General features: G+C 43.4%; 1 protein-coding gene across 1 annotated transcript in view; it reads left to right on the top strand.

The window, feature by feature from the left end:
- Positions 1-2,150: 2,150 nt before the first annotated feature.
- The window catches only part of GRIN2B (glutamate ionotropic receptor NMDA type subunit 2B), a gene marked incomplete at both ends in the record, with an annotated part of 298,990 nt that continues 284,534 nt past the window's right edge, over positions 2,151-16,606 (top strand). The window contains one exon of the mRNA XM_080913652.1: positions 2,151-2,561. Within this exon, the coding sequence (XP_080769778.1) occupies positions 2,151-2,561 (411 nt within the window). The remainder of the gene's footprint in view (positions 2,562-16,606) is intronic.

A 16,606-nucleotide genomic window follows, 5' to 3' on the forward strand; every position in this document is an offset into this window, starting at 1 on the left:
TGGAAGTGTTGGAGTCACTCCTCATCTCTACAGAAACAGAGACCAGAAAGCTGTCAGGTGTGAGCTTTGCCCGGTGTGAACCAAGGAGACAATTGTATTACTTCTTTCTGGAGAAGTGAGACAATTGGTGTGGGCTCCTCTTGGCAGGGCTGAAGGGTGACTGTGGCAGCAAGAGTTCCAAAGGTTTTCTGCCAAGAACTGGATTGGATTTTGTGCTTCCTCAGCCACAAAATGTCCTAGCATCTCACTCCCGAATCACTAACACCTTTTGTGGTCAGTCTGCTCAGCTTGAATACTTCCTGATCTTTCATTGTTCAATACCTTCATTATCATTTTTTTTCTTCTCGTGAGCCAAATTCTCAATTTTTTTTTTTAGGTTCCTAATCATTCCTTTTAGTACTGTGTTTTCTTTTTGTCAAAGAGTCAGGAGAGACTAAATTGCATTTTCATGTTTGAAAGAAATGTAAGAGTCTCTCCTAATTCTGGGCACAATTTATAGGTTGTTTTCTTGGAAAATAATGCTATTTGCATTGTGGTAAGACCATTGACCTCGGAGGATTACATAACTGTTTTGAGATTCAGTTTCTCCACTTGAGAAATGGGAATAAAAGGTCAAATTTGTGGAATTTTCACAGGAAGGAAAGAGGTTGCATGTGAGGAAAGTATCTTCTCGTGCACAGTGCATAATATTGTACAATAAACGACCATTTAAAGCAAAGCACCTCAGGCAGGGCTCATCCTTAGAAGATAAGAGGTGCTTAGGGTGAATGATGAGAAACAGAAGAGAGATGACCATAGCTCATACTTTACAGAAGTCTGCATCTTTAATCTGCTGCATGGTATGTGCTTTGGGGGGACCTGTGTGGAGATAAAAAAGGGGTGAATTCCCTGTGGGAAGAAGGTAGTGAGTTATACACAGATATAGAGCATCATTTCGGGATGTGATGGCTACAGGCTTTTGTTGGAAATAAAACAGAAGTATCTGCAAGGGTGACACTCCATGACTCTGACTGAGTAGTGTTTGCTTGCACCTGGACTGGGGTGCATTAGAAGGTCAGAAGAACGCGGCTGCTTCTCACTGGACAGCCCTCCACAAGCCAGTGTGGGGTGTACGGTGCTGTGGAACAGGCATTAGAATGTGGAAGTCAGATTCAAGATTGGGTTCAAGATGTATCCACTCGTGGATAACGAGATGGCTCAGCATTTATGTCACCTGTAACTTTGGTTCCATGAGATTTGTTGCCTTTTTTGGACTTTGAGAGTGCCTGTACAAATGTAGTATATATTCACAAAGATGAACAAAGACAGACAGACAGAAAGACAGACAGACAGACAGACAGACAGACAGACACACACACACACACACACACACACACACACACACACACAGGAGTCTGTTTTTTAAAGTCTGCCTTCCTTAATTTAGTCTTGTGTGGGTCCTTTAACTTCATTGAACCTTTGTGCCAACACATATAAAATGAGATGCTAATATTCCTTGTAATTTTTTTTCCTGTTGGGTGATTGTAAAGATCGAATTAAAGTAAGTGCCCATGTATTGCTTCTCTGGTTTAGTGTTAAGAGACAAATTCTAAAAGGAAAACAGTGAAGTAGTTTCTTGGCCATCACCCTCTGGGAGACCCAGGCAAAAAGAACACGGGACCTCCATGCCTGGAGCTTGGCAGATTCGTCTTATCCAGGCCATGGTTTGTAGCCAGCCTCTACTGAGCCCCCTTTTGCAGCTCACTTAGCCTAATCTTTGCCAAGGGCAGCCCAAGGAGGGTTATGACTAGAGTGCCAGGGGTCAGGCAATAGGAAGCCCCCTCCTGCTGTCTCCAGTGTGTGTGTGAATGGCTGGCTCACACTTCCCAGCATATCTTTTCCTGCTTTATCTCTGTCTGTTGGCTGCACATTTGTCTTGGTAAAGATTTATCAGGCTCTTGAAATCTTCTTTTTCTCTCCTCATGCCCCCCCCGCAAACGTCAGAATGAAGAGCCTGGGTTAGAGGAGGGAAACTTAGTTTCCTGACCAGCAGACGGAGATGAGGTTCTTGGCTCTCTGGCCTTCAGACACTCCAAGGAGGTGCTCCACAACACGGGTCACGTTTTAAATAATTGTCCTTCTTCTCTTTTCAGAGAGTCGACGAGCTGAAGATGAAGCCCAGCGCAGAGTGCTGTTCTCCCAAGTTCTGGTTGGTGTTGGCCGTCTTGGCCGTATCAGGCAGCAAAGCTCGTTCCCAAAAGAGCACCCCCAGCATTGGCATTGCTGTCATCCTCGTGGGCACTTCAGACGAAGTGGCCATAAAAGACGCCCACGAGAAAGATGACTTCCATCATCTCTCAGTAGTTCCCCGGGTGGAGCTGGTGGCCATGAATGAAACGGACCCAAAGAGCATCATCACCCGTATCTGCGATCTCATGTCTGACCGGAAGATCCAGGGGGTGGTGTTCGCGGATGACACTGACCAGGAAGCCATCGCCCAGATCCTCGATTTCATTTCTGCTCAGACTCTCACCCCCATCCTGGGCATCCACGGGGGCTCATCTATGATAATGGCAGATAAGGTAAGAGGAGGCTATTCCAAAGAGCGAGTAATGCCTTGGCTTTTAAGGCAAAACTAAGTAGTTCAAGATAGTCAGACAGGAGATGAAAGGGAAAAGATGCTACTAGTCTAGAAGGGTCTACCGTAATGGTTCTCAACCTGTGGGTTGCGACCCCCTTAGGCATTGAGTGATTTCCCCCAGGCCCCAGGCCCCACCCAGGGGTGGCCTAGAAGCATCAGAGAACACAGATATTTTCATTGTGACTTATTACAGCTGCAAAGTTGTTGTTATGAAGTAGTAATGAAAAGGGTTTTATGGTCAGGGGAGGGGATCACCATGTTAGGAACTGTATTCAATGGTCTCAACACTAGGAAGTTTGAGAACCGATGGTCTAAAGTTCAGGACAGGCTTGTGTATCTGCCTGTAACTAAGTGATATGACACTTGGGGTCTTGGTAGATTGCCTTTTCCCAAACAGGTATGTGAGCAGATCCTTCAACACTATAAAGTGTCCTCTGTTCTATCAGGATGTGTTCTCCTCTACAATGGCCACACAAATTTAAAAAGAAAAAAAATGCCCCAAGCATGTTTACTGGAAGAGAAAGGCATCTGTTGACATGTCAGGATTTGCACATTCCAGATAGATATTAGTCCCCACAAAAGCAACAGGCATGTTTTCTCCATTATTAGATTTGAATATTTTTAACTGTAGTTTCATGGTGGAGTCCCCTGGAGTGACTCTGGATAGCGTGATGTCTGGTTCCATTGTGGTCTGAGATTCTGGGGTCTGAAAACCACCTCGAGTGATTCCAGAGTACAGTTAAAGCTGAGAACATTGCTCTGAAGTTTCAGAAAGGAGGTGACCAAATTCACACTAGAGTCAGTGACTAATGATAGAATCTCTCTTGACATAACCACCAAGTCTGAAATCACAGAAATTTTTACACCAATTCAGTTGTGTTTCCTCAGTGATTGGTGTCCTTTGCTAAGCTTCCACGGGCCTTACGCCTGCCCTTTTCAGCCATTTCTTAGAGTGAGTCACTCCCCTGTGATTCTAGCACCATTAGTCATTTTTAGAATCATCTCTTCCTTAGTACCACCACCTATGTTTGTTGTTACCAGTTTCAGAACTACCTTTAGGTTTCTGTCTGAACCACATGCTCTGTGGTCAAAGATGTCTACCAATTTCCAAGCCTTACCTCACCACCCCAAGCGTGTTGCTTGACCAGATAAGAACCATCAAGACAAATTTAGCAGAGAATCACCGGTGTCATCATCTGTTGGTGCGAGGAGAGATGACTTCTTCTTCCTCCCATAGTCCAGTCTAGGGAAGAGCGGACTGAGAACAGCGGGTGGAGAAGTTTTATGTGTAAGGATGTTCTTGTGTTCATGTGGACACGTAAATGAAAAAAGAAAACAGGTGCTGGCAGGAGTCGCTCATGCCAGGAAGTGGGATGGACTCAAACACAAAGGAAAAGGAACCAACTGTAGCAAAACTCACTGAGTGTTGGCTTCGGGTAGACATCACTTTAAAAGATTGTGGTCCTGGGTAAATTAGGTTTTATTTTATGCACGTTATTCTAAGGATGTGCTATCGCACCCGAAGAATGGCGACATGATTAAGAGCCAAATTTTGAAATCATAAATAAGTGTGTGCCTCTTTCCAGAGCACAACAGATAAAAATAATTTCATTGCTGTTGCTCATTTGAGTTATTGCAAACCTATGTTATTTCCCTGGAGCAGGGAGCTTGTGCACAAGCTGATTGGTTGCATCCCCCGGTGCATCTTGCAAAATCTCAACATGAATATAAAACTGTGAGCCAAGGTGCGACCTTGGTGGAGGCTGGGTTTTCATGCTCCCTGATGCATGCTGGGTACTGTGAGAGTGTCCGCCATATGCTAAGCAGTTAGCCTGTCCATGCATCGTTTTATTTAATGCCACAGAGCTAAGTGGCAATGCATCTCTTCCAGATGGGAAACCAAGGTTCAAAGAGATTAAAGAGGACATCTAAAGTGAAGCTGTAGGAGCAAGAAGCCACAGCGTAACTATATGACCTGTTGCTCCTAAAGGAAGAATGAGGCTGGTGGGGGCTTCATAAACCTTCTTAACTGCTCCTTTCTTCTTTCTCCTATGGCATTGTGGGAAATGTCATAGCAATCTAGCACTTACTTGATTCAGTGTCAGGCAATGAAGAAGGATCATTGCAGGAGAAAATGAAGAAACCAGGGCAGCACTGTTCTACAGAGAACCTGCTTTCTACTGCCTCCGATCTGGTAGTGTGAATCTCAGGAGTCTCTATCATAAGATCCACCCCAGAGACCTTTCTTCCTCCTGTCCCCTGTGTTACCTCATCCAAAAACCTCATCTCACCTTTACTCCCCTGCATCAGTAAGAAAAGATGAACAGCGACTCTTTTGGAAGAACTCCTAACACAGAGTAAATAATGTCTAATTGAGTTTTGGCCCCAAGTCAGAAAGAGGAAGAAGATCCAGGTAGACAGAGAGACAGATGCTTGGTCGTGGAGGGTAGGGGGTAAGATTGATGGTGGCCCCAGGAGTGGTGTCACAGGGCCAGAGGCACTTGAAAGGACAGAAGTGATTCTCCGGCTGTGCCAAGGAATGTGCTCAGGCTTAGAGGATCTTCAGGAAATCAAACAAAGATCCTTCCAGGTCATGGCAAGAGAAGTTTCGGCTTCAAAGCCTGAGGTCGGGTGTGTTTGGTTTCAAATCCAATCATCCACTCAGTTACCATGGTTGCATACTGTCATTGTGGAAAGGGGGCCTGTGATTTGACAGCTGTGGCCAATAGTTGGGCAACAGGAAAACACATTTCAAAATGGAACTGACAAGGAACTCTGGGCTACATAGTGTCTGTGGCTGAAACTTAGTAACCAGCGGAACCTGTTTCATCTGGTTCTACATTCATTGTTCCCTTTCCCATGGCTAGAACTTAGGCGCTCACTCTGTATTTGTGGGGCTTTTGGTGCCGGAAAGACACCACTGTTATAAGGACCTCTGATGACAAAGACACACAGATCTGCCTTTGTGTCTGGTCAAACTGTGCAGTCACGTTTGTATCCACAGAGGGTTCAGTCAAAAAGCCAGTGTTCTGCTCTAATGTACACTGTATCTGGCAGAAATAACCACAAGGAGACAATTTAGCACAGCTGCTGAGAAGTTAGAAGCTGGAGGCGGAGCAGCTTCAACCAGCACTTCCTGGATGTGGAATTATGGTTTACCATAATTTTCACCAGCTTCTGATGGTTGACCTCAGTTCCCTGACTGCACATTGGGAGGAAAGCATCGTGTGTGAGTGGTTGAGGATGGAGATATGTAGTATGTACCTTGCTAAGTGCCTGGATAACACTGACAAAAAAAACCCAGGAGAGAAATCTGGGAGAGAGCTCTGCAGAAGGGTGCTGAAAAGACCTTGCCCCATCCAGGAGGTTGAGATTCATTTGAGTATGGAAGCCTGTCATGACCAAAAAGGGTACACCCATGACAGAGAAGGCTCTATCCAGCTACTGAAGAACTTATAGCAGAAGACTGTTGAGAGTAGTTATGAGGAATGTTTAAAAAACGTATGAGGTGCTTCTGGGCAGTCCCCAACCTGAGAATAAAGAATGTATTTAGGATGCCAATCTGAAATCAGGCTGGAAGCATTTTTATTTCTTTCTAGGAGCTTCCTCGATTGATTGGGTCCTCACATTTTTAGCTTAGAGATGTTAAGTAACCAGTCCAGAACATCATCGCTCCCAGTTAGCAGTGAACTGGGATTCAACTCCTAGAAACACATGTTTGGAAACCCATGCTTTCTGTGTACAATTTTGCTTCATAAGACACAGAATTAAGAATTATAAGTCACACATTTCAATCTCCATTCTGATGAGCTTGGGAAATGTAGGCAATCATCGCTTAAGTGATATGAGGCTCAGTAGACGGGCTGTAAGATATAAATTGGTTTCCTTCTATCTAATTTACATCGTTTCGAAGGAAAAAGAAAATATGGTAAAAATGTTGGAATGGTACCGAGCAAAGACACTCAATAAGGAACACCGGAGTCCCCGAATAATTGGTCTACCTCAGGCATCAGTGACAATGAAAATGGCCTGGGCAGGATGTAGGGCACAAAACGGAAACAGAAGAAGGGAGGTTGTAGCAGGATCAGGGAAGATGCAGTGAGATCAGAACGCTGAAACTTTGATAGGTAGGAGAGGAAAGGGCGCGCTGAGTTCAAGTCAGGGTTCAGGACGGATGAGTCGATCAGAGTGAAAGACTGACACCAAAATGCTTATCTGTACCCTTCTCCTCGCTAAAGGCTGTGCGCATGTTCATTGTGCATGCTGTGGCTCCACTCTCTCTCCTTTCTAAAGGATGGGGCTGTGCAGTGATGCTCCAAATATTATTTTCAGGTTTCACTGTTTTTTTGATTCTTAATTTTTGTCGTCATTTTGGTTTTTGTGCAGAAAGCCATTCTGGAAAGTGGTAGATGGTGACCCCTGTTTCTACCAACCCCCCATACTCTGTCTCTCTGTGTGACTCTCTGTCTCTCTCTTTGTCTCTCTTTCTACACACACACACACACACACACACACACACACACACACACACACACACAGAGAGAGAGAGAGAGAGAGAGAGAGAGAGACAGACAGATACACACACACAGAGAAAGACAGACAAACAGACAGACAGACAGGGAGACAGAGAGACAGAGAGAGTGAGTGAGTTCATTATCCTCTTTAGTCTGTGATGGTTGCCTTTTTTCTTTCTTCTTTCCTTTCCCTCTCCCTCTCTCCCTCCCTCCCTTCCTCCCTCCCTCCCTCCCTCCCTCCCTCTTTCTTTCTTTCTTTCTTTCTTTCTTACTTTCTTTTTTTCTTTCTTTTTCTTTCTTTTTGTTTTCTCACGTGAATCTCTGTAGCTAGCATCACTTTTAAGCCAGGATAACTATATGTTTCATGTACCTTTGCCCAGTGTCTTCTCTGAAGTTTCTGAAGTGCTGTGGTTTTTCACCCACTTTGGGTTTCCTGCACCATGGCATTCTAAAAGGACACTGGTATCATAGTGTTAGATGTAGGGGTAGAGCATCTGCCTCGTACTTGTTTGGGGGGGGGTTAAATTTTTCATGCAATCTTATGAGCTAAGACCTAACATATCCTTTCTCTTGATAAAGAAACTAAACCTGAGTGTTTTATGTACCTTTGTCAATGTTCAGGAGCTAGAATTGTTGGACTGAATTCTGATGTCATGGGTCCTTCCAGTTCATTTCTGAGGAAGAAAGAAGCCAGGATAGAAGTGTCTGTCCAGAGTTGAGCATCTCTCCAGCTTTCTCTCCTTCCTTAAATTGTAGAAAATTAGCCAAGCATCTCTATGTAAGCTACTGGAAACTGCAGTTATATATACAGCACTCAGTTTTATGTGAATTCGAGATTTTTCTATCTTCTATGGTGTACATTTCTAATACACCATCTCTTTAGAAATAAGCCTTGAGAAGACTGTCTACTTGTCCAGGGCCATCATTTGCTTGTAAAACTTGAAGACATAATTATGCTTCTTATGGAAATGAAGGTGGTGCACATGAAATTACTCATGAGCCTCACTCCCCAGCCACCCCTCAGAAACATGGTGGTGTCCACTAGGGTGCAGACGCACAGCAAGGGGAGGGCGTTGACTGTAGACTGTGGGTTGGTGTGGTAGGTTTGGGTTGTCCCTCATTTCCAGCCTTGTGACAGTGGTCCTTCCCTTCAACCTTTCTGAGTGCCAAGTTCTCCAAGGGAGACAAAAGCACCTCGTTCTGAGTGGTCCTCAGGAGGTGACAGATGTGAAGCGTGGTAAACCTCAGGTCTTTCATTTGTGCTGCGATGTATTTTCATATAGCACACCAGTCTTGAATCATGAGGAAAACACTGTTTTTATTAACTAAAGGAGAAGCCCTTAGGGCATTTGTTTCCATCTCTGAGACCTCAAAGCTTAACTATCCTAAGCCGTTATGCAATTGTGATGAGAAAGACGGACATTGATAACCATTTGCTTTTTCTCAATCCCAGTCACCTGATTGCAGCCTGTCACCTCACACATAACATCTTATCCTATTTTTTCATTTAATGTATGAGATACTTTGTCTCCATCTTATAGATGAGGAAGCTGTAGGTCAAAACGGCTTAACAATGTTTTCCAGGACCTCCAGGTGGTGATCTGCACATAGTGGCTTAGAGAAATGGGATCTTAAAGTCTGGAGAAATACTCTCTGGAGGTGGGTCAGTGGCTGAATGATGCCAGCACTGCTGTGTGGTGGCCTTGGGTATTTCTGTCATGGTTGGGATGTGGCTGTCTTTCCTGCCATAGACATCCTGTCCTTATTCAAGGCAGGGGAAAATGTTAGAAGGGTGTTACATCAGGAAACATCTTCCTCACATCCTTACTTCACTGTCCAAAGTGATGTCAGTCATGTGGCCAGCACTTGGAGGTTTCCTGTCTCTGTGGTAGGATGAAAGGGGGACATGGAGGGCTCTGCAGGTGCCTCTCAATGAAAATGACAATTAGGAATTCAGCTAATATCCTTATGATATACAAGCCCAACCATCTCTCGTTCCTCGGGGCCTCACCTCAAATGCTGCTTCTGTGCCCTTGCTGGGTTTTTAGTGTCCTCTGGAGCACAGCTTCCTAACCTCTCTCCACTGGTGACCCATCTTTGCTTGAGAAACTTCTATGTGACCCTGAGTATAAAGGTGTATAAGATAAACATAAAATCTGACAGTAATGAAAGTGAATCATAAAGCAATTAATTTTAAAACAATTCTTTGGTATGTGTATAGCTTTTCAGATGAAAGAAAAATTGAATATTAAAAAGGTGACTGTGTTCATCCTGTTTTACACAAAGAATTAAATCTTGGCGGAGTATTTGGTACTTCAGGACTGTGAGCATCTTCCATGTGTTTCAGACTTGACTAATAGTTTGCATTCGTAATTGTCAACATTAAACCCAACTATCTCTTCATAGAAATATATAGTAATCAATGACAAAAGTATGCTAGAGACCGTTTCAGAAATGTTGAAAATTATGCCCTAATCCCAAATGCAAACTCATTTAACATTTGTAAAAATATGACTTGGGTCAATAACTCAAATGGTAATTTTAAAAATCAAACTTTTAAAAATATGACACAATCCTAGGATATAAATGGATACTGGGGCACTGAAGAATAATGGTCAGAAAACATGTTTTTGTTCTCCACAATTAAATCATTATGTCTCGGTAAAAGCTGAGACCTTTACGTGGACAGTGTAAACACTGTGATTTATAACACACAACAGTCTCACATCTCAGCTGCCTGTTTCAGATGGAATCTCTTAGTGGTTCATGAAGGCACGCACAGAGAAAAAAATGTGTGTTCAGAACTGAGGCTGTGTATATGACGTCCCACAATTCAACACAATTGGGCAGAGCTTAAAACACTTTGATGTGCTAAACATTTGGTTTGGAATTTTTGGCTATCACACGTTTAGAAACCTTTTGCTGAAGGAGGCCTGACTTAAGATACCACCATCTCTGGAGATGGATCCTGGTTTGCCAGCTGTTTCCTTTGATCTCTCTGTTATTATTCTTTTTCCTTCTCATCTTTACTCTTAGGGAGTCTTAGGAGAGGTCTGAAAGTAGGTCAGGACTTGATCAGGTGTCACCATGAGTGCTGTGTGTATGTCTGTTTTCATTGCATCCCAGCCACTCGAAATGGGGACACAGAGCATGTGAGTATCCCATAGTGCATATTAGCATCCATGGCCAAGAGTGTTTCACTGAAAGCATTAGTTGTACATCTATGGAACAGTATCTCTGTGACTCACAGGCACACTCAAATCACAGCCGTATTAATAAATCTAAGGAAACACAGAAACACCCCCTGCTCCTCATTCTCCCCTTATGTTCTCATCTTAAAGTGTGGGCTCAAACTGTGGATTTATTTATCTCTCACTTTCTCCAAACTGACAAAGTCAATGGGTTGTCAAGTTGTTCTTGACCTTCTGTGGTACTGTGTGCACTGTTGATCTTTCTGATGCTAGGTTACAGCAAGTATGGTGGTGACAGGCATAATCAGATACACCACAGGTTGGTGACAGTGGCAATGGGAGTGACAAACTGTGACATGGAGCGGCCATATAAGTTGAAAGGTATAGTCAGCTTTTGGGTCTACATGTAGAGAGTTCTGTGGGTTGGGCATCTAGATTACTGTACAAGTTAGTTAACTGTTTTTCAGCTGTAGGAAGAGGCAGTTGAGGACATGCGTAGGCTAAGGTTCAAAGTGAAGAGTGGGGAGAGGGGATGAGGGGGTCTCGGTGAAGTGTTGTGTAACTGAGTGTAGTGAATGTATCCAAAACAGACCTTTAGGCTCAGGGGTCAAGAGTAGAGCCTAGAGTTTCGAGGTTTCGAGATAGAACAGCATGTGCATAGTCAGAACCCTGGGTTCTCAGTCCAAGCCTAGAACTTCACATACTAGGTGGTCAAGGACAGAGCTTTGGATGTAAGAGGTCAAGAGCAGAAGTTTGACTGCAGCATAATTTATGGGGTGGCCAGGACAGGTGAAAACCATAACAAAAGTCAAACAGAAGTCTCGTGATGTCACTAAGAGAAGACAAGCAAGAGCAGAACAGAAGGGCAGAAACCAACAAGGAAACCCAAGAGACATCTACACTCTCAAAGGAGGAAGGATAGTCCATTTGGGGAGCCAGCCTAGGCTACTCTCCTCCCTTAAGCAATAATAAAGTTCTGTATGGAGTTCTTTTAGCCCCACCTTCTTAGGATATCTCCACTGGGTCCCTACCCCATGCATATTGCTTGACTTGAGATCTGGCTTTCTCTAGCATGCACTACATGAGTAACTTCACCTGATATTCTTTAGAGGCTGAAGTCTGATGGTGGTATTTTCACCAAGAACTCTGCTCTGACTTCCCATGGCTTGGAATATGACATGATCTTTGATCAGGACCCAGATTGCCTCACTAGGATTTTTCTTACTCTCTCTGCCCTTGAAGGGCAATGTCAAGCCACACTAAATTATTTACAGATCCCTGAATGGTCTTGGCTGGTTTACATCTCTGTGCCTTTGTCTGTGCTAACTCCATTCCTTAGAACATCCTCGTCCTTGTCCCACAGAGTCATTCTCTTCCTTCAGCAGATCCTTGTCTGACTCCCACCTTGAAATTTGCCATCTCTCTCCTGTTCATTGATCAGTGTCCGATTTACATTTCTTCATAACTTGTTTACCTGTCATTCCCCTATGCTGTACAGTGGTTTGTTGTGGGAATCAGTGTTAGTATATTACTAACCTTTGGCACAGTGTGACACATAGAACCTTAAAACAATGACCTTTAGAAGTCACTGAACTGTGTGCTCTTTATGGACACTGGGGGGGGGGTGAGTAGTGACACCCCAAAAGATATGCCAATTTTCTAAAGAACCAAGAAATGTGAATGCATTAGTTATTTTTTTCTCATCATTATAACAATATATCTGGTGGAACTTGAGCAGGAAAAGATTTATTTTGGCTCACACTTTTAAAGATGGCCATCTATCATGTCAGGAAAGGCATGGGCGAGCACAGTGGTTCACATCATGGTGGGCCATGGAGCCAGTGATGGGTTTCAGGTAGTAGGATTGCTCTTTCCTTTTGTTCTATGGTGCCACCCACACTGAGGTCTGGTCTTCTCAGTTAATCCTCTCTAACAACATCCTCACATACACATTAGGCATGCCTCACTGGTCTCCTAGGTGACTCAAACTGACAATAGAAATTGGCTGCCACTGTGACCTAGTTTAGAAAAGGGTCTTTGCAAATGTCACAAAGGATCTCATAATGGCATCATCTCGGATTATTTTGATAAACCCTGCGTTAAGTGGCTGATATTCTTCTAAGAAACAGAAGGGAAGAAAGACATAATCACGGAGGTGTCTCTATAAAAAGTCAGGCTAGACATACTGAACCACAAGCCAAGAAAGTCACCTGAAGCTTGAAGAAGCAAGGAAAGGACCTCCCTGACTCTTCAAAAGAGATAACCCTCATAACATCTTGATTTCAGGATTTTGCTCTCCAGAAACTTGAGAATACTCATTTCTACTTCTAAAAGCCACTAAGTATGTGATAATTTGTTGCAGTGTCCTTTGCAAACTAACAGGCATGCCACACTTAAGAAGAGACATACCAGAATGCCACTGTCTAGGTTGCTTCCTGGCTTTATTCCTGTTTATTCGTGGCATTGAGAATTATTTATTATTATTAATAATAATTTTTATTATTTACATTTTTATGAGACTTAGTTTCCTAATCTATAACATAAACATTCAAGCAGACTCTGATCCTCATAGCATTGAACTAGGACATTCAAAGGATTGGAGATTCAGGGGAGATGGCTTGGCTGGTCAAGTGTTTGTCTTCCAAGTGTGAGCATCTCAATTCAGATTCCTAGCAGACCCTATAAACCTGAACATGGAGGTGTACATCTATCACCCTAGCTCTGGAGAGGAGGAAATGGGCAAATCCCTGAAGCCCATTGGCCAGATAGCCTGGCTGAGTCCATCAGCTTCTTTGAGACACTGTCTCAACAAACAAACGCAAAGAATGATGAGGACACTTACTGCTTCACTCCAGCTATTCACATGTTCATACATGTACACACACCTAAACTAGCATGTACACACAACATAGACACAGTAATGAGGGAATACTTGACAAGTAGTGGTGAATAAGATGGACAGAGGAATAAGTCATTAACTGTGTGATTAGGACTCACCTAGCTCTGTGATGACTGGGTACACATTTTGCATGCTCTGCCTGAGTGCACTGTTCTCACTTCCTGGGCCTCTGCTGGCCAGGGTCAATGCTAACAAGGTACAATGTTTGTCCTTTTCTTAGCTGTTCCTTTACAGGACCTCCTTGGAAGAGATGTACAAGAGGAAGGTCGTCCCCACTATGACCATATCGAATTGCAGTTACTTTCTTATTCTCTCTGCATCCTGTTTGAAGTCTACAAGCTTTGCAAGGGCAGGGACTGTGTCTTCTTCCTCCCTGTATTCCCAGAACCTAGCTTACATTTAACATATTGTAAGCCCTTAATACCTATTTAGTAGATGTATGTGTGAATTCATTATTTTAGGGCAGCAGATGTGAGTTGCAATTAAGAGCAGAGTGTTTTAGATCCAAATGAGAATGGATAATAGGATTAATGTCTCTGGTTACCAGCAAAGCCATTTCTTATCTCTCTCTCTCTCTCTGGGATGCCATCTCTTTTACCCCTCCCTTCTTCATGCCTGGCCAGGTACCACCCTTCATTGTGGCATCAAACCTAGAGTTAAATTGTTCATTTCCAGTTTGTTTCTAACATACATGGCCAATTGGGGTTCCTTGGGTTAGGGGTTCCATGTGAAGGAGCAGGGTAAATCTTTCATCCAATGAAGCCCTAGAGTGCAGTCAGTCTTGGCTTTATTAGCTCAGATTCAAGAGAGATAACAGGCTTTTTAAAAATCTTGAACATAGGCAGTTCCTATGACATGCCAAATCACCTGGCAATCACCTGAAGACATTTAATTCAGACAACGACATTTCCTAAGGGCTTAGCTACGATTTTGGAACTTCATGTAGCAAGAACATCCTTTCTCATCCTTTATTCATCCATGAAAAAAGCATTTTTACAGCCTCTACCACTGATGGTTCCAGAGACAGAGTCTAGAAGAAAGATTTCTTGTACGGTGTGGATTGACAATGAACAGATACTTCAGTCAAAGAGTATTTTTTAAATGGGAGTTGTTGTGATTTGCATGTGACTGTCCCTTGGAAAGGCTCATTTACTAATGGTTTGGTGACCAGAGGATAGGGTGTTTGGTGTGTGACCAGATTGTGAGGTCTTGAGGTAATCAGTGGGTCAATCCTTTGATAGATTCATAATTGAGTTGACTATTGGGGACGGATGGAAACCGTGGAAGTTGGGGTCTGAGTGGAGGAAGTGGGCTATTTGATCATGACTTTCAGGGATACATTTTGTTCTTTGTGTCTTCTGTCTGTCTCCTTATTGTTTCTGTCTATGCTCCTGTGTCCCTGTGTTTTGTCTTCCTGTTTTTCTTGTCTGCTTCCTTGAGTTTCCTGTCTGCCTTCCTGTGTTTTTGTCTGTTTTCTCTTGTTTCCTGTCTGTCTCCCATGTTTCCTGGATGACATACACCCCTCTCACATACTCCCTTCTCCATGATGGTCTGCCCATAGTAGGCATATTATAACCATGCCAGCCTACCTTCTCCACAACTTCTGAGACCATAAACCAGAATATAATCTTCGTTAAGTTTTTTGTTGTTGTTATTATTTTGTTTTGTTTTGTGAGAGTGAGAGAATCCTGACTGAAGCAGTGGTAAATGCTTTAAAGAACCAGCTGAAAGGAATACTTCATGGGCTATTTTAGTTAGACTTCTCATAGAAGGTCCCCAGAGGACCTGTATTATGTGTGGAGATGTAAGGCATGGTATTTGTCAGAGAGAAGAGCAGGTTTGAAGGCCTTGAAGTGGGAGCATGTTCTTTTATTTTTACTCTTGTTGGGTTTTGATGAGTCGCAGGTCAGCGTGGCTTAGATTGATAAGGTCCTCTGGGGCCAGATCTTATAGAACCAAAGAACCCTGGCATATAGTTGGATATTTTTGTATTCTTCCTAGGCATGGGAAGGGAGTGATGTAAGCTGAAGCACTGGCCTTGCAGATGGAGTTAGCATAGTTCAGGGGGTTGGAGTCAGTGAGTTTGAGCTCTGGTTTTTCTAGGCTAGGCAGGGTCTTCTTTGTGTGACATAGATGTTTTCGTTCCCTTATCTCTTTGATGGGGATAATGCCTTTTGCTGCCCCAGAGACCAAGCTCTTGACTGATCACCTGCAGTCCCTCAGGGTTTGCTTCTGTCCGACATATAAATAACTGTGACGTGTTACTCTGCCTGGTACATCTCTTAGCAAGTAGATGGCTGGCTTATTCCTAACAGAATGAGTTCGTCAAGTCAGGCACGCTCTTCTTTTGCTATTTCTACAGGTCACTTAGGCCTTACTTTGTTCACAAAATTTGTCCATGACCTTGGAGACGTTACACGTGTGTAGACAGCTAGAAACATGTGGTTTGGCTTTGTCGTCACTAAATAATTTCTGGGGTTTCCATTTTAAGGGTGTCCTTCAGCAACTCCTGGACTAGTATCTACATAGTTTTAGCCCAGTGTCATTTTCTTTCTTTCTTAATGGAGTGGCGGTTATCAAAAGTCACCTGTCAGGACTGGTACGTCCACAGGGTATTTTGTTTGTTTCTTTGAGTTTTTAAATAAATATTGATGACATTAATCATGGGAGTCAGAGCAGTGGCTTAGCCAGCTCAGGTAGCCTGCCTTGAGTAAAGGGTTCCTGGCACACCCCCAAGTCCACATGACCTGCCCCCATGTGCTTTGGATGCATTCTGTTGTCTTGGCAACATGCTCTGTAGAGTTGTAAGGAACAGCAGCCTTTAACCTTTCAGTATCCTGTTGCCAGGACAACAGACTTCATGGGAAGTCAGGCTCACTGTCACTGCATGTTGCTGCCGCCCACCCCTCCCTCCTACTCGGACTGCCTGCTCCTATTTCCACTGTCTTCCGTCTGTATCCCCCACTTCGGCTTTGATAGATGGGCTGTCTGCAAATTCCTTCCAGCTCATGTAATTTCCCCCAACTCTCTCTCTCTCTCTCTCTCTCTCTCTCTCTCTCTCTCTCTCTCTCTCTCTCTCTCTCTCCCCCCCCCCTCTCTCTCACACACACACACACTTTTTATCCTTTTACCATTCCTGAGTTGTCCTGAAGTAAAATTATAAACTCTCAAAAGCTAAAGCAACATAGCTTAAATCAGTTAAGGGAACTGTGGCAGTTAAAACGAATGAGGTAAAAATAATAGGAAGAAAGGGAGAAAGGAGTTTGATACAGTTTATATAGTTTGTTTTGAGAGCATGGTAGAGATTCTCTTTTGTTTCTTAAATTGAACTAAAATATTTTTTTCTATTATTGAAGATATATTTTATCTGATATATTCTGAT

The sequence above is a fragment of the Micromys minutus genome, assembly GCF_963924665.1.
Source record: "Micromys minutus genome assembly, chromosome: 3".
In the NCBI taxonomy this organism is placed as follows: domain Eukaryota; kingdom Metazoa; phylum Chordata; class Mammalia; order Rodentia; family Muridae; genus Micromys; species Micromys minutus.